The 21891-nt window shown below is 46.4% G+C and overlaps 1 protein-coding gene across 3 annotated transcripts in view; it reads left to right on the forward strand.

Moving 5' to 3' along the window:
* The first annotated feature begins 1951 nt into the window (after positions 1-1951).
* Positions 1952-21891, forward strand: part of RIN1 (Ras and Rab interactor 1) — a 52690-nt gene continuing 32750 nt past the window's right edge. The window contains exons 1-4 of one of the 3 annotated variants that reach the window (XM_033957244.1): positions 1952-2104; positions 5490-5633; positions 16014-16194; positions 20688-20802. In XM_033957244.1, the coding sequence (XP_033813135.1) occupies positions 2004-2104; positions 5490-5633; positions 16014-16194; positions 20688-20802 (541 nt within the window). In that variant the 5' untranslated portion in view covers positions 1952-2003. Of the gene's footprint in view, positions 2204-5489; positions 5634-16013; positions 16195-20687; positions 20803-21891 lie in introns of all 3 variants that reach the window. The other 2 variants (XM_033957243.1, XM_033957245.1) reach the window with 2 other exon arrangements.

Raw genomic sequence — 21891 nt, forward strand, 5'->3', positions numbered from 1 at the left:
GGAATCCTGCTGCAACAATATTTGGGACTCTACCAAGTACTTGTGACTTGGATTGACCACTGTTAGAATCAAAATACTGGGTTAGATGGACTATCGGTGTAATCCAGTATGGCAATTTTTTATTTTTATTATTATTATTATTTTGTTCAGGATTTAGATACTAATGCCTTCATTACTATTGGATTTAAAGCAGGGGTGTCCAACCTGCGGCCCGAGGGCCGCATGCGGCCCCAAGAAGTATTTTGTGCGGCCCCGGTCGAGGGCGATGCAGTGTTTTCCTCTGCTACCCCAGAAATTTTTTTCGGTCAATGCGGCCCAGGGAAGCTAAAAGGTTGGACACCCTTGATTTAAAGAGAGCAATGTGGACTCTTTATGTCACATATTCAAAATGGAAAGGATAATTGCTATGCAGCAGGGAAATTTAGAAAAATTTCAGGTTATTTGGGAGCCATTAACAAGATACTGTAAAGATTGAAATTACTGTATAGAATAAATATTATTTTTTTCCCTTTGGTTCATACACGTCCAGGGTGGGGTGGGGGAATGGGAATATTTTATGATTGCTTTTGCTTATGAATCACTATTGGATATAAGAGAGGGGGATTACTTGATGCACTATTAAGGGGTCCTTATACAAAGGCGCGGTAGCGGTTTAACGCGTGGAATACCGCACATTAAACCACCTGCTGTGCTAGTACCTAACGCCTCCATTGATGAGGCGTTAGGATTTTAGGCTGCCGCGGGGGTTACCGCGTGATGAAATGTCCGACGCGCTAACCCCCGTAAAGTGCGCCTTGATAAAAGGAGCCCTAAGTGTTATTAAGGTATAAATGATTGTATTATATGTTACACTTATTGTGAGCTTTAAAAATGTGAGCAAAGAAATGCCTAAATATGAGCACATTGCTCTCTTTATTTTTTTTTTTTAATTAATCTTTATTCATTTTTAAGCTCACAATAAATGTACATAAGAGCATAAGCAGTGCCTCTGCTGGGTCAGACCAGAGGTCCATCATGCCCAGCAGTCCGTTCATGTGGCGGCCCATCAGGTCCAGGACCTGTATAGGAATCCTCTATCTATGCCCTGCTATCCCCTTTTCTTTGTGGCGTAGTGGCTGGAGCTACCTCAGCCCCCTGGGGTTATGGGTTCAAATCCTGCGCTGCTTCCTGTGACCCTGGACAAGTCACTTAATCCTCCATAGCCCCAGGTACGTTAGATAGATTGTGAGCCCACCAGGACAGATAGGGAAAATGTTTGAGTACCTGATTGTGAAAAAAAAAAAAACCCAAACGCTTAGATAACCTTGATAGGCGGTATATAAAAAAAAACCTAATAAACTAAACTAAACTAAAACTAATAATAATTAAAGCTCACAATAAGTGTAACATATAATACAATCATTTATACTTTAATAACACTTAATATACCATCAAATTCTAACTTGCATCAAGTAATCCCTCTCCCTTATATCCAACAGTTATTCATAAGCAAAAGAAATCAGAGTAGCCATAAAAACAGAACCGAGGTTAACCCTAACAGTTTTATTAATACGTCAGGCTAAAAATCCCACCATCAACCAGGTGCAACAGGAGTATAAGTTACATCCCCAACACACAGAGCAGAGATCATACTCCACCTACCCTGGAGAAATTGTCCTCCCTCCCCCCTCCCCCGAGAGCAAATGGGGGTCAATGCTCGCTTCAGCCTCCCAGAGCAGAGATTAGCAGTATACTCTTACAGAGAGCTTCATGCCCAGCTCTCTCCATCCACCACCACACAGCCCAGGCAACCTTCTCGTCCACACAGCGGTAGAGGAGGGTGTGGAGTCTTGGGAAAAGAAGGAGGCGCAGGTGATCTTGAACTTGTGGCTCCCGGAGGGAATTTTCAGCGGGAAGGTGTTGGTGAAGTTCCTGAGAAGTGAGCAAGCGGGGCTCCTCCCTCCTGCCGAGCCACAGTCACTTCCTTAAGGGAAGGCTGGACGGCTTCCCGGGCGGGCTGCAGCATGCATACGCCGCTCATCGTCCAGTCCGTGGCCGGAGAGAGGGAGACAGTTGCGGAGGGAATCCCCTACCCTGGCAGGAACTTCTACGTGCTAGCATGCAGGTATGTCACTGGGATCCCACGGCTGTGTCACGCTCTTGTCTAACAAGTCACAGTGCCTGCCTGCTGCTGCTGTCACACACGGACACACCCGTGTTACTGGTTAGTGATCTGCCTTGTCTCTCTGTCTGTCTTTCTCTCTCACACACACACACGCACACCTCTGTTTTTACCTACAGTGATCATAGTTCTGTCATGCACATATGTCTACTATTTACAGCTCCTGCTGCCACACACGTGTGTCAGGTAACTGTCTCCTTTCATAGAACTTTCTCTAGAGTTACTGCTAGTGCTTCACATGACACAGAGGTGAAATAGCCCTGTGGCCGATGGGTCGCCCTTAATATACGGGTTACCAATGAAACAGCCTCTCTCTTCATGTTCCTTTGGCATGGAATCTGAATGTGATTGGGGCAGAGGTGAGGATTGGAGCCCAGTCCTTGTTCTGATCACATCTAGTGGCATGGCAGATTGGGAGGTGGGTGGTACAAGGGCATCGTTTCCCTCTTCGTCTGGTGCCCTGCTTTAGGAAAGTTCTGGCTCTTTCCTGCCAAGTTCTCAGATCAGTGCTGGTGCGCCTGTCTTAGATTTCACCATCAGGAAGCTGCTGCAAACCCATCCTGGGAGCGGGGGAGGGCATAGGAACATGTGTCTGAGCAGTCCAGCCTCAGATAAATGTAGCACTGGGTACAGGAGTGAGGTGCATTGGCAAAACTGGAATTTTCCTTATAACAAGCCCAAGTTCAGGCTGCTGCTGATTTCACTGTGACACATTATTCCAGCATGAGGAGGGAATCTTGAGGTTTAGGGCTGGCCAGTGTTGCCATGGATATGATGAGCTGTTTGAGCTGGGATGGTAGTGCAGGGTGTAATTAGAAGCGCGTGGGTCGAGCACAGACCTGCCTTTATACCAGAGAGCCTGAAGATATTGCCACGTGCATGCCATGCACTCCCCTTTCATCTACCCCAAATACGCACTCTGACTGTTCTTACACCCCCAACACATCCCCCACACTGGCAAATATCCAAACAAAATTCTCTCATACTACCAAATGCACACTCTTGACTCCTCTCATATCACAGATCCTTTCACAACCCCAACTCCCCTAACACTCAACAAATACCTACCCAAATACTTTCTCATCCCAACACCGCTCACACTGCTAGACACACACCTTAACTCTCCTCACTTCCCTCACTCCATCCCAGCACAATCCCTATATCCTCTCACAACCTTAAACAACCACCCTGACTCGCAACACACCCCAACTCTTCTCTCACCCTCAACACACCCTCATACTCGTACTGCCGCTCTCCAAAATCTTCATATATCCCAGACCCACACACACATACACCTCTGACTCCTCTAACACCCCAAACACCCATCCTCACACACCTAAACTGTCAAACACTCCCTACACTCTCACACTACCAAACACACTTACATCCTCTCATATGGCCTCAAACACCCACCCTGAATACCCTTACACCTGACTCCCCTCACACACCTAATACAGTCCCACACTACCAAATACCACTCGTAATTTTCTCACACCCCAAAATATACAACCTGACTTACTTCATCTCCAACACGCTCCTCACTGCCAAACATATATCCCTAACACAGTTCTCACTTCCAACACCCTCACTATATCCTGCCACATCCTCAAATAACCATACTAAACCCTGTCCACTCCAACACATCCCCATAACTATTACAAACACCCCACCTCCCCTTGCACTCCCAGATTCTTTCACAATCCCAAACACCCATCCTAACTCCTCTTGCACTCCCAAACATCTCCATACTGCTAAATATCCTGTCAAATCTTCCCATGCCCCCAAATATACACCCTGGCTTTCCTCATACCCAACACTCCCTCGTTCTGCCAAATCTCTCCAACATATACACACACACTGCCACACATTCTTTTTCCCATACACCCACAATTGTACCCCCAAATCCACACACAGAGCTTCCTCATGTCTCTAAAACACAAGCCTGATTCCTCTGACACCTTGACATTCCCTCTCACCCCTGACATTCCATTGACATTACAAAAGCTTCAGGACTCCAACCCACCTCCACACATACATCTTGACTTCCCTCACACCCAGTGTAAGGTTATTAGGCACCCTATGCAAAACCTATCTACTTTTTAGGATCTGCTGGATACTTATGACTGGGACTGGCCAGTGTTGTAGACAAGATGCTGGACTCTGGCGGACCTTGGTTTGACTCGGCATGCACAATCTTGTGCCCCTCTCTCCCTCAACTATCAGGCCCCAAGGCACCCTCCCCCCCCAGAGATTCCGATAATTAAATTCAACAATAATGGTAAGATCAACTTCAGCCTTCTCAGAGTGATATTGTAAAAATATTAAACTTTAGTGGGCGTGGGTGTGTGTAGCCCAGGCTATACATTCCATCCTATGAATAACCATATCATGGCAACCTATTTCACACACACCACGATATCCCATCCCTATACACTCTGAAACCCCATTACATCATCTGGGCACCCACACTTGGACACACCCTTTCACATATACTATTACACTTCGTGCCATCATCTGAACCTCCATACCCAGACACCTCACCACATACATATACCATTTCCTCGTCCGAGTACCCATATCTGGACTCCCCATTTCATACACACTCTGACATCCCGTGTTATTTTCTGAGCCCTCATACCTGACCTCAACCCTGTCACACTGTTCCATCCTGTGAGAATTTGTACCTGGATGTTCCTTCTCAAGCAATCCCAGACGTCCCATTCCGGTTCTTTGAGCACCCAAACCTGGCCACCACTTGGCACACTTCATTCCATTCTCTGAGCAGCGATAACCTGGAGACAACATCCTAAACACAGCTTGACACTTCATTCTACTCCCCCAACACACCTACCCTGTCACTCCTATCACCTCCTACACTCCTTTCAACAACATGACCCCCCCACACCGATACATCACTTCTCATCCCTTGCACTCTGCTCTCCTCTCCCAACGCACACATGCTATTGCCCCTCCCCCAGCTCCCCAAAATACACACACACTCACCAGTGTTAATGATCCATTTATTCAGTGTTTTGCATAAATAGTTTTATGACTCATATGCGTGGGGATCTGTTGCATTAAGCAGAGGCAGAAACAGGAGAGAGAACGTTAACAAGGGTTGCATCCCACCCCACCTACACACACACACACACAAACAAATATCTGCATGTGACTCTACTGAGCTGGGAAGGACTGTTTTCCCTTTTTCTGGCATTCCCCTGCCGTTGGCTGGAAGCTCTGGCACCCTCACCCCTCTCCATGATTCATGCACTTATCCTGTTGTTCCTAACGCTCCCCCACGCTTAATAATGCCTTTCTCCTCTCCCAGCCCAGGGACCCCATCACAGAGGCAGCAGCCTGAAGAGAGAGAAGGGACAAAGTCTACACTGCTGGTCCTTCAGAGGGCTCTGTTGAGCTGCCCTATGGAACCCCAGGATCTGGGAAACAGGGTCCCCCAGTCCTGTTCATCAAGGTAAGGAAGTGCAAAAGTTTGGGAAATAGGAGAATAGGATTGGACGGGGAGGTCGACTGAAGGGGCAGAAAAATGGACAAGTTGAGCCTGTAGAATCCTCCCCAGCACTGACTGACTCTGTCACAACTAAAAACTGCAGGTATCTCCTGCCTGAGATTTTCTAGAACTTCAGTCAGCAGCTCTCAGACTGCTCCTCTCTAGCTGTCTCAGGGTTAAATTCTGGAAACTCTATTGGTGTAACAGTTTGTACTTGTGTTGTCCGGGGAGGGGAACGTTCTAAGCCATTTTATGGATAAAGCAGTGGTTTCTCTATGGAAATATGACCTCTGTGGGAATGAAAGTACTTGGGCATCATGTTACCCACAGTGAAAAGAGGCGCTCCCAGAGACAGGCCTGAAGAGGAGTTGTATATGTACATATACTTTCAAGTTTCAAAGATATGTGCATATGTTTTTTGCTCAGGAAACTATTCCCTACAAACTAGCAGGTGTAAATGTATGCAGGTGATTTTCCTGGGGAATTTTTATAATGCAAGCTTGTGTGCATATTCACTTTGAAAATTGGAGTCAAGTATGAGGGTAAACAATACCCAATGGACTTTATACATGGGGACAGCTGGAAAATGATCCTCCCTAATGGAATTTTCTGAGAACTTGCAATACTTGCTGACTTGCAAGAACTTTGAAAATGTCCTAAAAAATGTGTGTATGAGCCTACATAACTGGGACTTAATGTTCTTTATTCTTTTTTTTAATGTCTTTATTCCCCCCCCTTATACCCAACAATTGTACTTAAGCATAAGAAATCATAAAGTATTCCCTCCCCCCCTCCCCACCCTGGACGTGTATGAAAAAAAGGAAAAAGGCAATGTTCTTTATTCTGATTTTGATAGTGTTGACATTTTATATTGGGCCAACTTAGTCTATAGAAGAATCGTATGACAGTTAATTTAAAAGACTCCTGATGCAGGCTGTATGCCAAAACACAGACAGAGTTGGGTCATTGACGAATAAAGAACATTAAGTCCCAGTTCTGCGGGCTTGTATACTTCTTTTTGGTGTAATTGGCTTTTTGTGTAGTTTTAGTTCCCTTTCTTTATATTGGCACAAAAAAATGTGTGAGAATTTCAAAATAAAATAAGTATAGGCCCCTGAGCCACTTCATTCCAGGCCTTCTCCTGCTCTGCCCCTTTAGCCTGTGAAAAAAGCACGCATAACATTCTGAGATCTGAAGGGCAATTGTCCCATTTACCTGAGGAGAATCCATTTGAAAACAGACCTCAAAGGGGGCAATTTTCAAACATTTGCAACATGAGAAATTCCATGTGTACTTTTTACCGTATATACTTGAATATAAACTGAAGTAATCTTCCCCCCCTCCCCATAAAGGAGGAAAAAAGGTTGACTCGAATATAAACCCAGGTGTTTATATTCAAGTGCCTTGCCCTACCAGGCTCTGCAGCCAGCCCCCCTCCCTCCTTGCCCTACCAGGCTCTGCAGCCAGCCCCCCTCCCTCCTTGCCCTATCAGGCTCTGCAGCCAGCCCCCCTCCCTCCTTGCCCTACCAGGCTCTGCAGCCAGCCCCCCTCCCTCCTTGCCCTACCAGGCTCTGCAGCCAGCCCCCCTCCCTCCTTGCCCTACCAGGCTCTGCAGCCAGCCCCCCCCTCCTTGCCCTACCAAGCTCTGCAGCCAGCCCCCCTCCCTCCTTGCCCTACCAGGCTCTGCAGCCAGCCCCCCTCCCTCCTTGCCTTGCCAGGCTCTGCACCTTATCCCTCCTCTGTCCCAATGCCTGGTGGTTCAGCAGAGACAGGAGGGATCCCTCCTGCCTCCCGCCTCCTGTTGGTTTCAGCAGTGAACCTGGGCAGAAGCGATTTCCCTACATTTTTGCCCTGTGCAGAGCTGCTATCTGAAAGGCTATCGCGAGTTCTCGCACCAACCTCACATGTTCCCATGAGAATTTGTGACAGCCATTCAGATAGCGGCTCTGCACAGGGCAGGAGTGTAGGAAGATCACTTCTACCCCAGTTCACCGCTGCACCACCAGAGACTTTAAAGGTATGCTTTTACTAATTGGGGAGGCGTGAGGGAGGTGAGAGTTGTTAGATTTGGCCAGGACAGGAGGTGGGAGCGATCCCTCTTGTCCCAGCCACCGCAGGACCACTATAAGAATTGCCATTCTGAGACAGACTGAAGGTCCATCAAGCCCAGTATCTTATTTCCAACAGTGGCCAACCCAGTTCCCAAGTACTTAGCTAGATCCCAAGTAGTAAAACAGAGCAGGCCAAAAGATTGGGGCATATAGAGGTAAGTCGGGAGGATGTCCTCAAGCAGATTGACAGACTGAAAAGCGGCAAATCACCGGGACCGGACGGGATCCACCCAAGGGTTCTAAAGGAACTAAGTCAGGAAATAGCGGGCGCAATCCAGCATGTTTGCAACCTATCCTTGAAAACTGGAGAGGTACCAGAGGACTGGAAACTGGCGAATGTCACACCTATCTTTAAGAAGGGATCGAGAGGTGACCCCGGGAACTACAGGCCGGTGAGCCTGACTTCAGTTATAGGGAAGATGGTGGAAGCAATGATCAAGGACAGCATTTGCGAGCACATCGAGAAAAATGGCCTACTGCGGACAAGCCAGCACGGATTCTGTAAGGGAAGGTCGTGCCTGACAAACCTTCTGTATTTCTTTGAGGGAATAAGCAGTCAGGTGGACAAAGGGGAACCCATAGACATAATTTACCTCGATTTTCAAAAGGCCTTTGACAAGGTGCCACATGAAAGGCTGCTTAGGAAGCTGTGGAACCACGGGGTGGGCGGGGATGTACACAGATGGATCAAGCACTGGCTGTCAGGTAGACTACAGAGGGTCGGAGTAAAGGGCCAATATTCTGACTGGCGTGGAGTCACGAGCGGTGTGCCGCAGGGATCGGTGCTGGGGCCGCTACTCTTCAACATATTTATCAATGACCTGGAAACGGAGGCAAAGTGTGAGGTTATAAAATTTGCAGACGACACCAAGCTCTGCGCCAGAGTTAGGACCAGGGAGGAGTGTGAGGAACTGCAAAGGGACCTCGATAAGCTGGAGGACTGGGCAAACAAATGGCAAATGCGCTTTAACGTAGATAAATGCAAGGTCATGCACATAGGGAAAAAGAACCCGTTATTCGAGTATAAAATGGGGGGGAGATTGCTGGAAGACACCGGACTTGAGAGAGACTTGGGTGTGCTAGTGGATCCATCCATGAAACCATCCGCACAGTGTGCAGCAACCTCGAAGAAAGCCAACAGGATGCTGGGCATCATCAAGAGGGGCATATCAACCAGGACGCGGGAAGTCATCATGCCGCTGTATCGAGCGATGGTGCGCCCACATCTGGAATACTGCGTTCAATATTGGTCGCCGCACCTCAAGAAGGACATGGCAGTTCTTGAGAGAGTCCAAAGGAGGGCAACGAAACTGGTAAGAGGGCTGGAAAACTGCCCATATGCTGAAAGGCTGGATAAACTGGGGCTCTTCTCTCTGGAAAAGAGGAGGCTCAGGGGGGATATGATAGAGACCTTCAAAATACTTAGGGGCATAGAGAGGGTGGACAGGGACAGGTTCTTCAGACTAAAAGGGACGACAGGTACGAGGGGGCACTCAGAGAAACTGAAGGGAGATAGGTTCAAATCAAATGCAAGGAAGTTTTTCTTCACCCAAAGGGTCGTGGACAAATGGAATGCGCTCCCGGAGGAAGTGATCCGGCAGAGTACAGTGCAGGGATTCAAACAGGGATTGGACAGATTCCTGAGGGAAAAGGGGATCGTGGGGTACTGAGGGAGGTGCTGGGGTGTTGCATAAGTATAGACAGCTCACCAGGTCGTGCAGGTGCAAGGCCGGAGGGTTAGGACATTGATGGGAAGATAGGACTTCGATGAGAAACCTAGGGGGCAAGGGGGCCCCTTCTGGTGATTAAGGCAGGTCATGACCTGTTGGGCCGCCGCGGGGGCAGACTGCTGGGCGGGATGGACCTCTGGTCTGACCCGGCAGAGGCACTGCTTATGTTCTTATGTTCTTATCCTAGGAATAAGCAGTGGATTTCCCCAAGTCATCTCAATAATGACCTATGGTCTTCTCTTTTAGGAAATGATCCAAACCTTTTTTTAAACCCCGCTAAGCTAACTGATTTCACCACACTCTCTGGCAACAAATTCTAGAGTTTAATTTCACGTGTGAAGAAATATTTTCTCCAGTTTGTTTTATATCTACTATTTAGTAGCTTAATCCGTGTTCCCAAGTCCTAGTATTTTTGGCCCGATGGAGGCCTGCAATAGGTTCCAGAGGGGGCTGACCCAAATATAAGTTTAGAACCCCATTTTTAGGCCATTTTTGGCCCCCAAATCTTGGTTTATATTCGAGTGTATACGGTACTTGTGATCTTTGCACCTAGTGCTAAACATTTTGGAAATTAACTATTTCAGTATACTTTTTCTTGTCAAATTTATGTATTATGGTTTACATTATTGTAAACGAGTCGAGCTCCTCTTGGTTGATGACTCGGTCTATAAAACTAAGTTTTAGTTTAGTTTAGTTTAGTTTAGTTAAGTCTGACAGTAAAGGTACATACTTCCTTGCATGCTAACACCACACTTCTGTCCTCCTTTCTATGCAAGTACCTTTTCCATAGAGAATAGCACACAGAGATTTGTAAAATATTTTGGGTTTGGGGGAGGGAGAGGGGGAGTTGGCCTGGTAGTTCCTTTTCTTCTTCTAGTTCATTTGGAACCAGTGTAAAGAGCCTTCATTCCCAACTCCCCGGGAATTTTATCGCTATTTCAGAGCTGCCAAGTTACCCAGGTCCAGGAGAGAGACTTTTTGGTCAGTGAGTTTATAGTTTAGTTTCTGTACATTTTCAATACTGCCTTTACTTTGTTATTTGTTACTTATATACTGCCTATCAATGGAGATTGTCTAAGCGGTTTTTACATTCAGGTACTCAAGCATTTACTCACTGGCAGGCCAAAGTAGTGTAAAGGCTAAATAGAAGAAAATAACTCCAAACTAACCGCCCCCCCCCCCCCCCCCACACACACACCCTTTCACTAAGCCACGTAGAGGTTTCTACCATGGCCTGGAGCATGAAATGCTTTGCCACTCATTGAATTTGTATGAGCATCAGAGCAGTGTCGGAGCATTTAGTGCTCCAGGCTGCGTTAGAAACCTCTACCATGGCTTAGTAAAAAGGGGGGGAGGGGGGAATAAAATAGGAAAGTCATTAAAATATCTTCATTCACTCTTGCAAGACATAACAGACAATGAAAACAGATATAGAAGATACATTAAATGGAGTGGCCTGTCCACATGCAAATGCGTCATCCATTGGAAGCCTCAAAAGCCTGCTCGAATAGCAAGTTTTTATTGCTCTCTTAAATTTCTTAAGTGACAGTTCTCTACGAATAGACAAAAGTAAATTATTTCAAGTAAATGGATCTAAAAAACAGAATGCAGAATTCCTTGTAGATTTCAATTGGGCAAATGTTGGTCCAGGCAGAACCAATCAGTGGCATATTAAGGGTAGAAGGTGCCCCCACGACCCCCCCTCCTTCCTATCCCCCGTTCCACACTTGTGCTCTCCCTCCCCACCCCCATGCACCTCTAAATCATTGCCAGCATGAGTGGCTTCAGCAGCATGCTCCTCACACCAGTGTTGGATTTCCCTGTGATGTCACTTCCAGACCCCGTGACCCAGAAGTGATTCAGAGGGGAACCAGGCTGACGCGAGCAACAAGCAGAAGTTGCTTGCGCTAGTGAAGATAAGACAGGGGTACGGGGTGGGGGAGGGGAAGGGAACGTGGTGGGGCATGGCGGAGAGGTGCCAACACCCCAACCAAATCGGCACCCAGGGCGGTCCACACCCCCCTTACTACACCACTGGAACCAATTGTTGATCATTCAAAGACTGAGGATCCAAGGAGGCACATATGGAATCATCCAAAAGTTTAAATAAGGTTGAATAACCCATCCAGAAAGCTTTAAAAATGAGAAAGAGGATCTTAAATTTAATTCTAAGTTCTACAAGAAGAACGTTTAGGGTTTTTTTTTTTTTTGGTTTTTTTTTTTAGAAGAGGGGTAACATGATGAAATCTACTTGCATGACATAGAAGACAGAGAGCAGCGTTTTGTAAGGTCTGAATTTTTTTTCAGATTAATTTTGGAAATCCCACAATGCGCTATATTGCAATAGTCTAACTCTGATATTAGTAATGCATGAAGCAATGAATGGAAGGCATCATAATCTAAACTATTGCATACAGAATGCAATTGGCAGGAAAGACAATAACACCAGTCATTTGTAGGATTAAAAGATAGCAGACCATCTAATACAACTCTCAAAGAGCAAAAAGATTCAACTGACTGAATATGTATTCCAAAATGTGTGAGATTTAACAGCTCAACAACAGAGATGTCCAGTCAACCAGCAGGCAGTATTGCCCAAGTTACTTTCTAAAAGTAATATATAACACTTACTATTTACTTGTTTAGGGGATGGGAGTTGTGTACTGTTTCCGAGGCCACTGTGAAGAAGCCATATGTGTGGTGGCCCTGATTGTTTTGTTTTTGTGTTATTAGAAATTCAATAAAAATTATTGAACTAAAAAAAACCTTCCAGGGCACAATTTGAACATTTGGATTAGACCTGTTTTAACAACAAATAAGTTCCAAAAAGGTGTCCAAACTGAACAGATGACGGCATGAATGATTCCCCCCCACACACACACCTACACTCTCCCAGTTGACACTGACCCCTTTCCCCCAAATATGTGAATGAAACAGTATATAACTTCCTGTATGACAGTTTCAGATGTTATGGCCAGTCCTAGTAGAGCAGGAAGCAGGTTCCTGGAGTAGCCTAGGGGGTGGTTTAGTCAACCATAGAGATGAGGACTAGAGAATGACGCGGGGTCAAAATTGTCCCCATCCCTTCCCCACCTCACCCCTGTGAACTCTGCCTTCATCATCATCACCATCACCATTCTCTGTCCCTATTTCCTTCCCGTGACCACCATCACTCCTCTGTGTCCCTATGCCCCTCAAGTCCAGTATCTCCTTTCTGTGTTCCTATTCTCCACCATGTCTAGTCATCTTCCTTGCATCCATATACCCTTCCATGTCTGGCATTGCCCCTCTGTGTCTATTTACCATCCCTTTGCAGCGTTCCCTTTTATGTCCCTGTCTCTGTGCTCCCATCCATGCTCACCATCCCCCCTCCTTTAGATGTCTCTCTGTATCCAGCATCTCCCCTCCCTTACACCAATGTGTCTCTCATCCTCTCTCTTTCCTCCCTTCCTTCACTTTGTTCAGTATTTCACTTCCTCTTCCTTCATCCCCTTGATTCAGCATCTTTCTTTACCTTCCCTTCTCTCTCCTCTCCCAGGTTCAACATCTCCCTCCCTTTCCGCCAGAACCAGTCACACACCCCCAAAGGTCCAGCATCTCTCTCCATTCCCTCCAGCTCCAGCCACCCCCACATGGGTCCAGCCCCTCTGTCCCTTCCCTCCAGCTCCAGTGGCACCTCCTGCAGGTCCAGCCCTTCTGTTCCTTCCCTCCAGCTCTAGCACCCCTCCCATGGGTCCAGCACCTAAATCCATTTCTTCCAGTTCCAGTCAACACCCCCCTTTTGCAGGTCCAGCACCCTGTTTGTCTCTTCCCTGTTTGTCTCTTCCCTCCAGCTCTAACCCCTATCTCCCTCCCCCCCAGCTCCAGCCCCTATCTTCCCCTAGCCCCCAGACCAGGTTCAGCACCTCTTTTCCTTCATTTCTCTTCAGCTCTGCAACCAGCCAGCATCCCCACCCATGGGTCATAGAGACAGCAGCAGCAGCAGAATCCTCTCCCCCACCATGAGTCCAGCAGTGACAGCGGCAATCCACCCAAGTGGGTCAGCACCTTGGTGCCTTCCTTCCCAACTCCCCACTTGTCCTGTGCCTATATTATCTGAATAAGCCTCAGTCATGTCTCAAAGAAGAATCAGAGGCCAACTCTGGGGCCTTCCTTCTGCCGAGTCCCTCCGTGATGTAACTTAAAGTGTTTGAGGCTTATACGGATGACAGATCTTGCAGGGATGGGGCAGAGACAAGGACATAATTCACGGGGATGGGACAGGGAAGGAGATAGATCCCGCGGAGAAGTGCCATTCTCTAATGTGTACCTGGGACCTTTAATGTGAAGTTCACTGCAGTGCCCCCTAAAGTGCCCCACAGCTCTCCTGGGATGTCTGTATGGCCAGTCTACTACAAATGCTGGCCCCTCCTACATCCTAATAGCTTGTTTTGTACACATTTCTTATGGACTTTTTTTTTTTTTTAAAGATAGATGCATTGAGGATATGCACATCTGAGAAGTGACCATTTTCAAAACAAAAGATTAGCTGTTATTCTGTTTTGAAAATGGTCATGTTCGCTACTGGATTTTTATGTGTGATCCGCAAAATGTCCAAACTCAGATTTGTATGTCATATCAAAAATGCCCCTCCACTTAAAGTAATGAGACATCATATTACTCATTAGTGGAAAAAGTAATGGTGATTTTATTAGTTTGCATGAGAGTAATCATTACAATTACTTGTTACCAAACTTATGTGTCTGCCTGTCCTTCTCAGGTTCTTAATCATTTAAGATTATGAACGATGGTTTATGGGATCATTTCAGTGTGGATCATTTTGGGTTTGATGGTTGGGGGATGGGATTTACGTTTAAATGATTTTTATTATTCCAGCAGTAAGAAGCAAATACAAACAGTAGTGCCATTCAGGAAATAACATTTTCAACAATATAATCAGTTCCCCTCCCATCCCCCCCTCCCCTCCCCTCCCCTCCCCTCCCCAAGAATCCATGGCCAGTCCAACAGCTGAGAGTGGGAATAAAATCTTAAAGATTCAAAAGTCTACTGCGAGCACGTGGTGTGAGGTCCTGCCAGAAGGGGGGATGGGATTTAAAAGTGTAATCAACAAATTGCTACCTTTCATTTTCTATGGAGAGCTATAAGAGTCAAAGCTCTCTACATTCTATCAGTTTTTATGTTATTTCTTACTATGAATGTTTATGACAACTGTTCATTACAGTGTTAATGAGTTATATGTTCAAAATGATCAATGAAAAGATCTGAAACAAAAGTAATATATTAGCGTAATATATTACTGCCCAACTGCCGGCAAACTACAGTTTTCTTAGGATCCAAAACTAATCAATGGTCACTCAGTCAGTGAGAGACAGAATCTAAGTAGAAGGGGGGCCGCTGAAAAGTTCTCAGCCCAACTAAGAAGAGAATGATGTGGAGCCATGAAACTTTCAAGATATTCCACACTTTTCATTTCATATCGTTGAAACAAAGTGTCGAGAAAAGTGTGGAATAACTTGAAAGTTTCATGGCTCCACATCATTCTCTTCTTAGTTGGGCTGAGAACTTTTCAGCGGCCCCCCTTCTACTTAGATTCTGTCTCTCACTGACTGAGTGACCATTGAGTGCCGTGCGCGCTAGACGCTAACGCCAGCATTGAGCCGGTGTTAAGTTCTAGCCGCGTAGCGTGGGTTTAGCGTGCGCTAATCTGCTGCGCGTGCTAAAAACGCAAGCGCACCTTAGGGCTCCTTTTACTAAGGGTGCGCTAGCGTTTTTAGCGCTCGCAGGAAAATACCGCGTGCTACACTGCGCGCTGCACTTCTAGAACTAACGGCAGTTCAATGCTGGCGTTAAGGTCTAGCGCGCGCGGCAATGTAGCGCGTGTTATCCTCTGCGTTAAAGCCCTAGCGCACCTTAGTAAAAGGAGCCCTAAGTATTGATGGATTTCACTCGGTTATGAAGCTAAAACTGTCTCTGAGCTATAATGAGACCAAAACCCTCACTGGGTTTTAAACTTATACCCAAAGCAGTGTTGGATTGCTTTGCATTTCCTGATTCCACCTAATGACGTCAGTGCTGAATGTCCTATAATTCACCAGGATAGGGCTGTCGGTAGTCCAAACTGGCCTAAAATCTTCCTAGAAATAGGTAACTCGGAAACTCTGTTATTCCACTCTCCCTGGACTGCTCATTGCTGTAACAGTCCTGATGCTCCTTCCAGAACTTTATTTTCTCTGCTCTAAACCCAGCCACCAGGTATCGCTCTTCTTCATGACTGTGACTGCTTTCCAACAACCTTCACCTGGAATCAGAAGTAAACTGAGATAAATTATTCACTAACTATGAGTTGAAGGACAAATGCCTTCTCTCCCTACCCCTTAGTTCTATATAATCCCTGGTTCTATCATCATCTCTTTGTGTGTGACCTTGGCAGTGAGTTCCTTTTCCATCTAATGCTGAGACCTTACAACAATTATGAATGATATAATTTGCTCCTCTCTCTACAGGCCTTCGACAGACCCAGTGTATGATTACCCAGACTCTTGCTCATCCCACAAGCCCATCCATCGTGGCTCACTAAAGAGCATCAGTGTCCTGGATCGCCTGCTCCTCACCCAGTCTGTCTGGCTGCCCCTCACCGTTAATTCTGCCACTTCTCTGCACATCCTGCAGAGGGAGCCACCAGGGGTGAGAACTAGACTCTCCAACAGAGAAGTCTGTGACTTAGGGCTGTCACTGCTACCAAAGTCTATGATTATGTTCCCTGTGGTTAGGCCTGGTTCAAAGCATAAACCCCAGGTGAAGCATTGGCTTAGGGTACCAAGCCTCAAGGGTGTCGAAAGCCTGCCTCACCTGCTCTGCCATCTCTCATCTCTCATCCTTCACATGTTTCCCTCTCTCTGCCCTGGTTTTGGTAATCCCCATCTTTCAATAACCTCCCATCCATGTCTCTCTCCAAATGTGTCTCCTTCCAGAAGGCACCAGAAGCAGTAATACTTCACACATTACTGCCAGTGTGAGTCCTAAAGCCTTCCCTCTGCTTTGTTCAGCACCCTGTGATGTAGCTTCCTGTTACCGCAGGGGCTGAACATGGCATAAGGAAGGCTTCAGTGCTGGCAGAGAGACTTGAGTGGGGGGTTAGCTGCTGGTGGACCACAAATAGGTGAAAAAGAGGGAGATACTCTATTTGGGAACAGAGGGAAAGGAAAGAAACATAGTAAACAGCAGGGGAAATGAAGGAAGAGAAAGAGAGACATATTAAGCCCAGACCCTGAGGGAAAGGAGAAGAGATAAGAACATAAGAACATAAGCAGTGCCTCCGCCGGGTCAGACCACAGGTCCATCCCGCCCAGCAGTCCGCTCCCGCAGCGGCCCAAACAGGTCACGACCTGTCTGAATAACCAGAAGGGGCCCCCTTGCCACCTTGGTTTCCCATTGAAGTCCTATCTTCCCATCGAAGTCCTAACCCTCCGGTCTTGCACATTCATGACTTGGTTGGGTTTCCATACTTATTACCTGGTTAGCTTTCTATACTTGTATTACATCCCAGCACCTCTCTCAGTATCCCACGATAGAGAAATGTTGGCTCCCTAGGGTGGAAGGGAAGGGAAAATGAAAACATGTTGGACCCCAGGGTAGAGGAGAGGTCACAAGAGAGGAAGAGGTATTGAGGCTGGGATGGAGGGGAGGGAGGGAAAATGTTGGACATGGGGGAACACAGATCAAAAGGAGATAGTGGACATGGGATAGGAAGGGGAGTCAAAAAGTACATGGAAGGCTGGATCAAATAGGGTGTTGTATAGGGAGATGTTTGATATGATGAAGACAGGGATATGGAAGGAAAATGTTGGACAGCAGAGAGAGAAATGGGGAGAAGGTGGACATGGTGAGAAATGGGAAGAGAGTGCAAATGCTGGATATGGGGAGAAATCAGGAGAGACGGTGCAGATGGTGGATACATGGAAGGTGGGAGATGAAAGATAGAGAGGAGATTCTGAATATGCAACAGTGGTTCCCAAACTTTCTAGGTTCACATTGTCCTTGGTGTTAAGGGATTTTTTCGTAGTGCCCCGATGGGGCTTGGGCATCCTCACCAGCCATTCCACTGAGTTCTTAAAATTTGCTATGGCTCCCCTGTAAGTTTGCTGTAGTGCACTGGGGCACACAGTTTGGAAACCTCTGACACAGGAGGATATGGGGAGATTAAAGAAACATAATGAACACAGTGAAGGGAGATGCTGGGCATGATGGGGTCATAGGGGCAAAAGAGATATAGAGAGATGCAGAGCAGATTTTGGATCAGGGGATAGAGACCAGGGGATAGAGGGAAGATACTGGAACCTGAGAGATGGAAGGGAAATGTTGGACATAATGGCATAGGAAAATGGACAGGATATACTGAACATTTGGAAAGATTAGGAAGGAGTGCAGATGCTGGACATGGGAGGTGGGAATTGATAAACCAAGGAAATGCTTGACTCAGAGGGCATAGAAAGATGGAGGATAGATACCAGATACAGGAGAAGAGAAAAAGGGATGTTTCCAAGTTTCCAAGTTTATTAGTTTTTTAATATCCCGACCATCAAGCAAATGTCTGGCCGGTTAACAGTGTTTTGTAAAGGCTAAAAATGTTATAAAATAATGTGAACGTATATGACGTAGACTAGACAAACTGGAGGGTGAGGGAGATAATGGGAGGAGGGGAGAAGTTACATAATTTAGTAAAGAAGGAGAAAGTGGGGAGGGGATAGAACGTGAGGATTAGGGTAACATTGTTGCAGCATATACTTATTCGCTGTAATAGTCAGAAAGAGGGAGAGTGGGAAACGAATAAGAGAGAGACTTAAGAGAAGAAGGAGAGTGATTTAGATTCAACCGAAAGCATCTTGAAATAAGAAAGTCTTTAAGCTGGTCTTGAATTTGTTTAAATTTTGTTCGTCCCGTAAATGTTGTGGAAGAGAGTTCCATAGTGTGGGTGCAGTTACTGCGAAATTGGTTTTTCGGGTGTAATAGAATTCTTTTAAAGAAGGAATGAAGAGGAGTTTTTGGTCAGAGGATCTTAAAGTACGAGGGGAACATTGTGGAATTAGTAGTTTATCAAGGAATAGTGGTTGATGGAAAAGTTTAATTTTAAAGGAGAGTAAGATGATTTTGTAGGTGATGCGATGCGTGATGGGGAGCCAATGAGCTTCTTTAAGGAGAGGAGTAACATGATCAAATTTACCTTTTTTGTATATTAATTTTATTGCAGAATTTTGTATTAATTGCAGTCGTCGTAGTTCTTTTTGGGGGAGTCCATTAAGGAGGGAGTTACAATAGTCTAGGTGGGAAATGACTAGTGAATGAGTCAAGATATTGATTGAATCAGTATCTAGGATAGGACAGAGTGATCGAATAATACGAAGTTTAAAAAAGCAGGTTTTTACGATCGAACTTATGTGGTCGTGAAAAGAGAGCTCTCTATCGAAGATAACACCAAGGAGTTTTATTTTGGTTAGCATTTGTAATGGTAAAGATTTGATTGAGATTGATGCTGGATATGGGGAGGGGACAGAGAAAGGAAAGATGCTAAACATGGGAAGAGAGAGTCAGGAATGCTGGGGGAGGCTAGTGAGAGAGGGGGAAACACTGGCACAGGAAGAGAGAGAGGAGAGGGAAGACACCAGATCAGTTCTCCTCAACCCAGTCTTTGGGGTCCACCCAGCCAATTAGGTTTTCAATATATCCACAATTAATTTGCTTGAGAAAGATTTGCATTAGAGAATGACACGGGGACAAATGTGTCCCCAGCCCCACAGGATCTATCTCCATCCCTGTCCTTGTTCCACCCCTGCAAGCTCTGTTGTCATCTGCACAAGCCTCGAACACTTATGATTTCAAAGTGTTTGAGGCTTGTACAGACGATGACAGCTTTCAGGGATGGGATAGGGACAGAACTTGCGTAGACGGGACGGGGATGGGGGCACATTTGTCCCTGTGTCATTCTCTAATTTGCATGCACAGCCTCTTCTGTGCTAATCTTTCTCATGCCTATTCATTGTGGATGTCCTGAAAACCCGACTTTCTGGATGTGCTCCAAGGGCTGGGTTAAGAAGCGTTTTTCTAGAGCTTTTTGCAAAGTGGTGCCTCTGACCATTAGTGACAGTCTTGCAGTATTACTGTTAGGGGTTCAAGCTGCCATATTTTTTTCTCTCATATGACAGTCTGAACCCCCTAGTGCAGTGGTTCACAACCCTGTCAAGGGGAACCCCAGCCAATCGGGATGCCCATAAATTAGAATTGCGTGTAATGGAGGCAGTGCATTCAGGTCTAACTCATGAATATTCATTGTGGATATCCTCAAAACCTGACTGGCTAGAGCTTCCCCAGGTCAGGTGTGGGAACCACTGCCCTAGTGGCACCATTTTGAAGAAGGCAGCCACCAGGGCAGCAGCACATGGAAATTGATCCTTCCTCTAAGACCCCTGGGATGAGTCAGGTTTATGCAGATGTGCTGGCTGGCTAGAAAGTAGCTGATATGTATGAGGAGGAGCTCCAAGATTGGGGGAGGGAAGGGTAGTACCCTGATATATGGAGGGGGGAGGGAGGGTTCTGAACCAAAAGTTGGCTCAGGGAGCCACAATCCTTTGAGCTAGCCCTGACTGTGTTTTTTAGAGAAGCCTGTGACTCTTATTTGAGTGTTAGAGGCCACCGTGACCAGGGATATGTGTGGAATTCTTCATGAAGTTTGTGATGGGCTAGGGATCAAATTTTTAGATAAGTCTGTGATCTGTCCCATAATTTTCAGAGAGGCTGTTGCCCCATATGATGCAGAACAGAATCAGACACTCCCTTCTTGGCTATTTTCCAGTACTCTGCTTATGTTGTTGCAGAGGTAAAAGAATATCCACTTGCTCTGTGGTGCTTGGATTGGAACCAGCTATATAGCAGTTCAAAATCCCTTTTCATCTGGACATATAGATTTTGAAGCACTGGATATATTCTTGCTGATAGAACAGAGGAAAAGCACATCCTGTGTTTTGTGCTCCATTTCCTGATGTGAGGAAGAAAGTGGGTTTTCCAGCAGGCAAACTGAGCAAGTCTCAGGTGGAAGTTAGAAAGTGGTCATGAACAGGCAGGGCGACGCCATAACCACCCCACACCTGATCTAACCAATGATTCTCTGTCTTTTTCTCCCTTAGACCTTCCTAGTGCGGAAATCCAAAACAGAGCAAAGGAAGGTCCTCTGCGTCCGCCTGTCTGACACCTGCCAACCCTCCTTTGTTGCCCACTTCTACATCCAGGAAGGTCCCTCAGGTAAGGAGACCCACTCTCTAGTGATAATATACCAAGCTCATGAGCGAGGTTAACAGTTGAAAAGCTGTGCCCCTTAGGGTCACATGAACCACTCATGGGGCCCTGGGTTTACGTTTGTGGATGGGGCTCCCCTGGTCCAGTAGTGCAGCTTACTTTGCTTCCCAGGGCTGGTACTGCCCTCAGAAACAGGAAGTGACTTCAGGATTGGGCAAGACCAGCAGAACCATCAGTGATATGAACTGACAGCAGCTCCGTGGCTTTATGCTGCTTTTTATCCCTGGGAAGCAGCTGCACCAATGGAGGGGAAGGAAAATGCTGGAGCGAAGTGAGCCTTGTGCTCAGAGTTCCTTTTATGTATTTATTGATCCCTTGTTAAGCTGGTCCTGGGGCAGCTGCCTCCTTTCCCATTGGTAAAAGTGTCCTTGTAGTCCTTAGGCATTCAGTTAATGGGTAAGGTGGTTCCACTTAGGATCTAGATCACAGGTGTCAAAATCAATGCCCACGGGCTGAATCCGGCCCACCTGGCCGTTTTATGCGGCCCACAGTGCAATCTGACATTTTCATTGCCGCCCCCCCCCGGGTGTTTTATCTTCTGGCTGACTCCCTCTACCTCATTTCCGCAGTGTGCACAAAGCCGCAGGCCCCTCTGACGTTGTGAAAAAATGGTGTTACAATTAGTACTTTTATGGAGGCGAAGTCTGGGGCGGAGATTGGGTGAAGTCTGGCCTGTGACTTAGCCTGTGTTTTAGATTTTGGCTCCTTAATGTGATTGAGTTTGATACCCCTGCCCTAAAGCCACATGTATTTATTTATTGCAGTGTCTCGCAAATTTTGTCAAGCCACGGCACACTAAATGTAGTGGCCATGGCTCGAAGCATCCAGAAGTGTACAGGTGTCGACGTCGACATGTTCCTGGAAAGAGTACTTCTCCCTTATAACCCCTCTCGTACACTTAAGATCAGAGGACAAAAATCTTCCTATACCTTTTCTGAGAGTCATAACCTGGCATCCTGCGGTTGTAGGTTCAAATCCCATGCTGCTCCTTGTGACCCTGGGCAAGTCACTTAATCCTCCCATTGCCCCAGGTAC

This window comes from Geotrypetes seraphini, chromosome 8 (assembly GCF_902459505.1).
Source record: "Geotrypetes seraphini chromosome 8, aGeoSer1.1, whole genome shotgun sequence".
In the NCBI taxonomy this organism is placed as follows: Eukaryota; Metazoa; Chordata; class Amphibia; order Gymnophiona; family Dermophiidae; genus Geotrypetes; species Geotrypetes seraphini.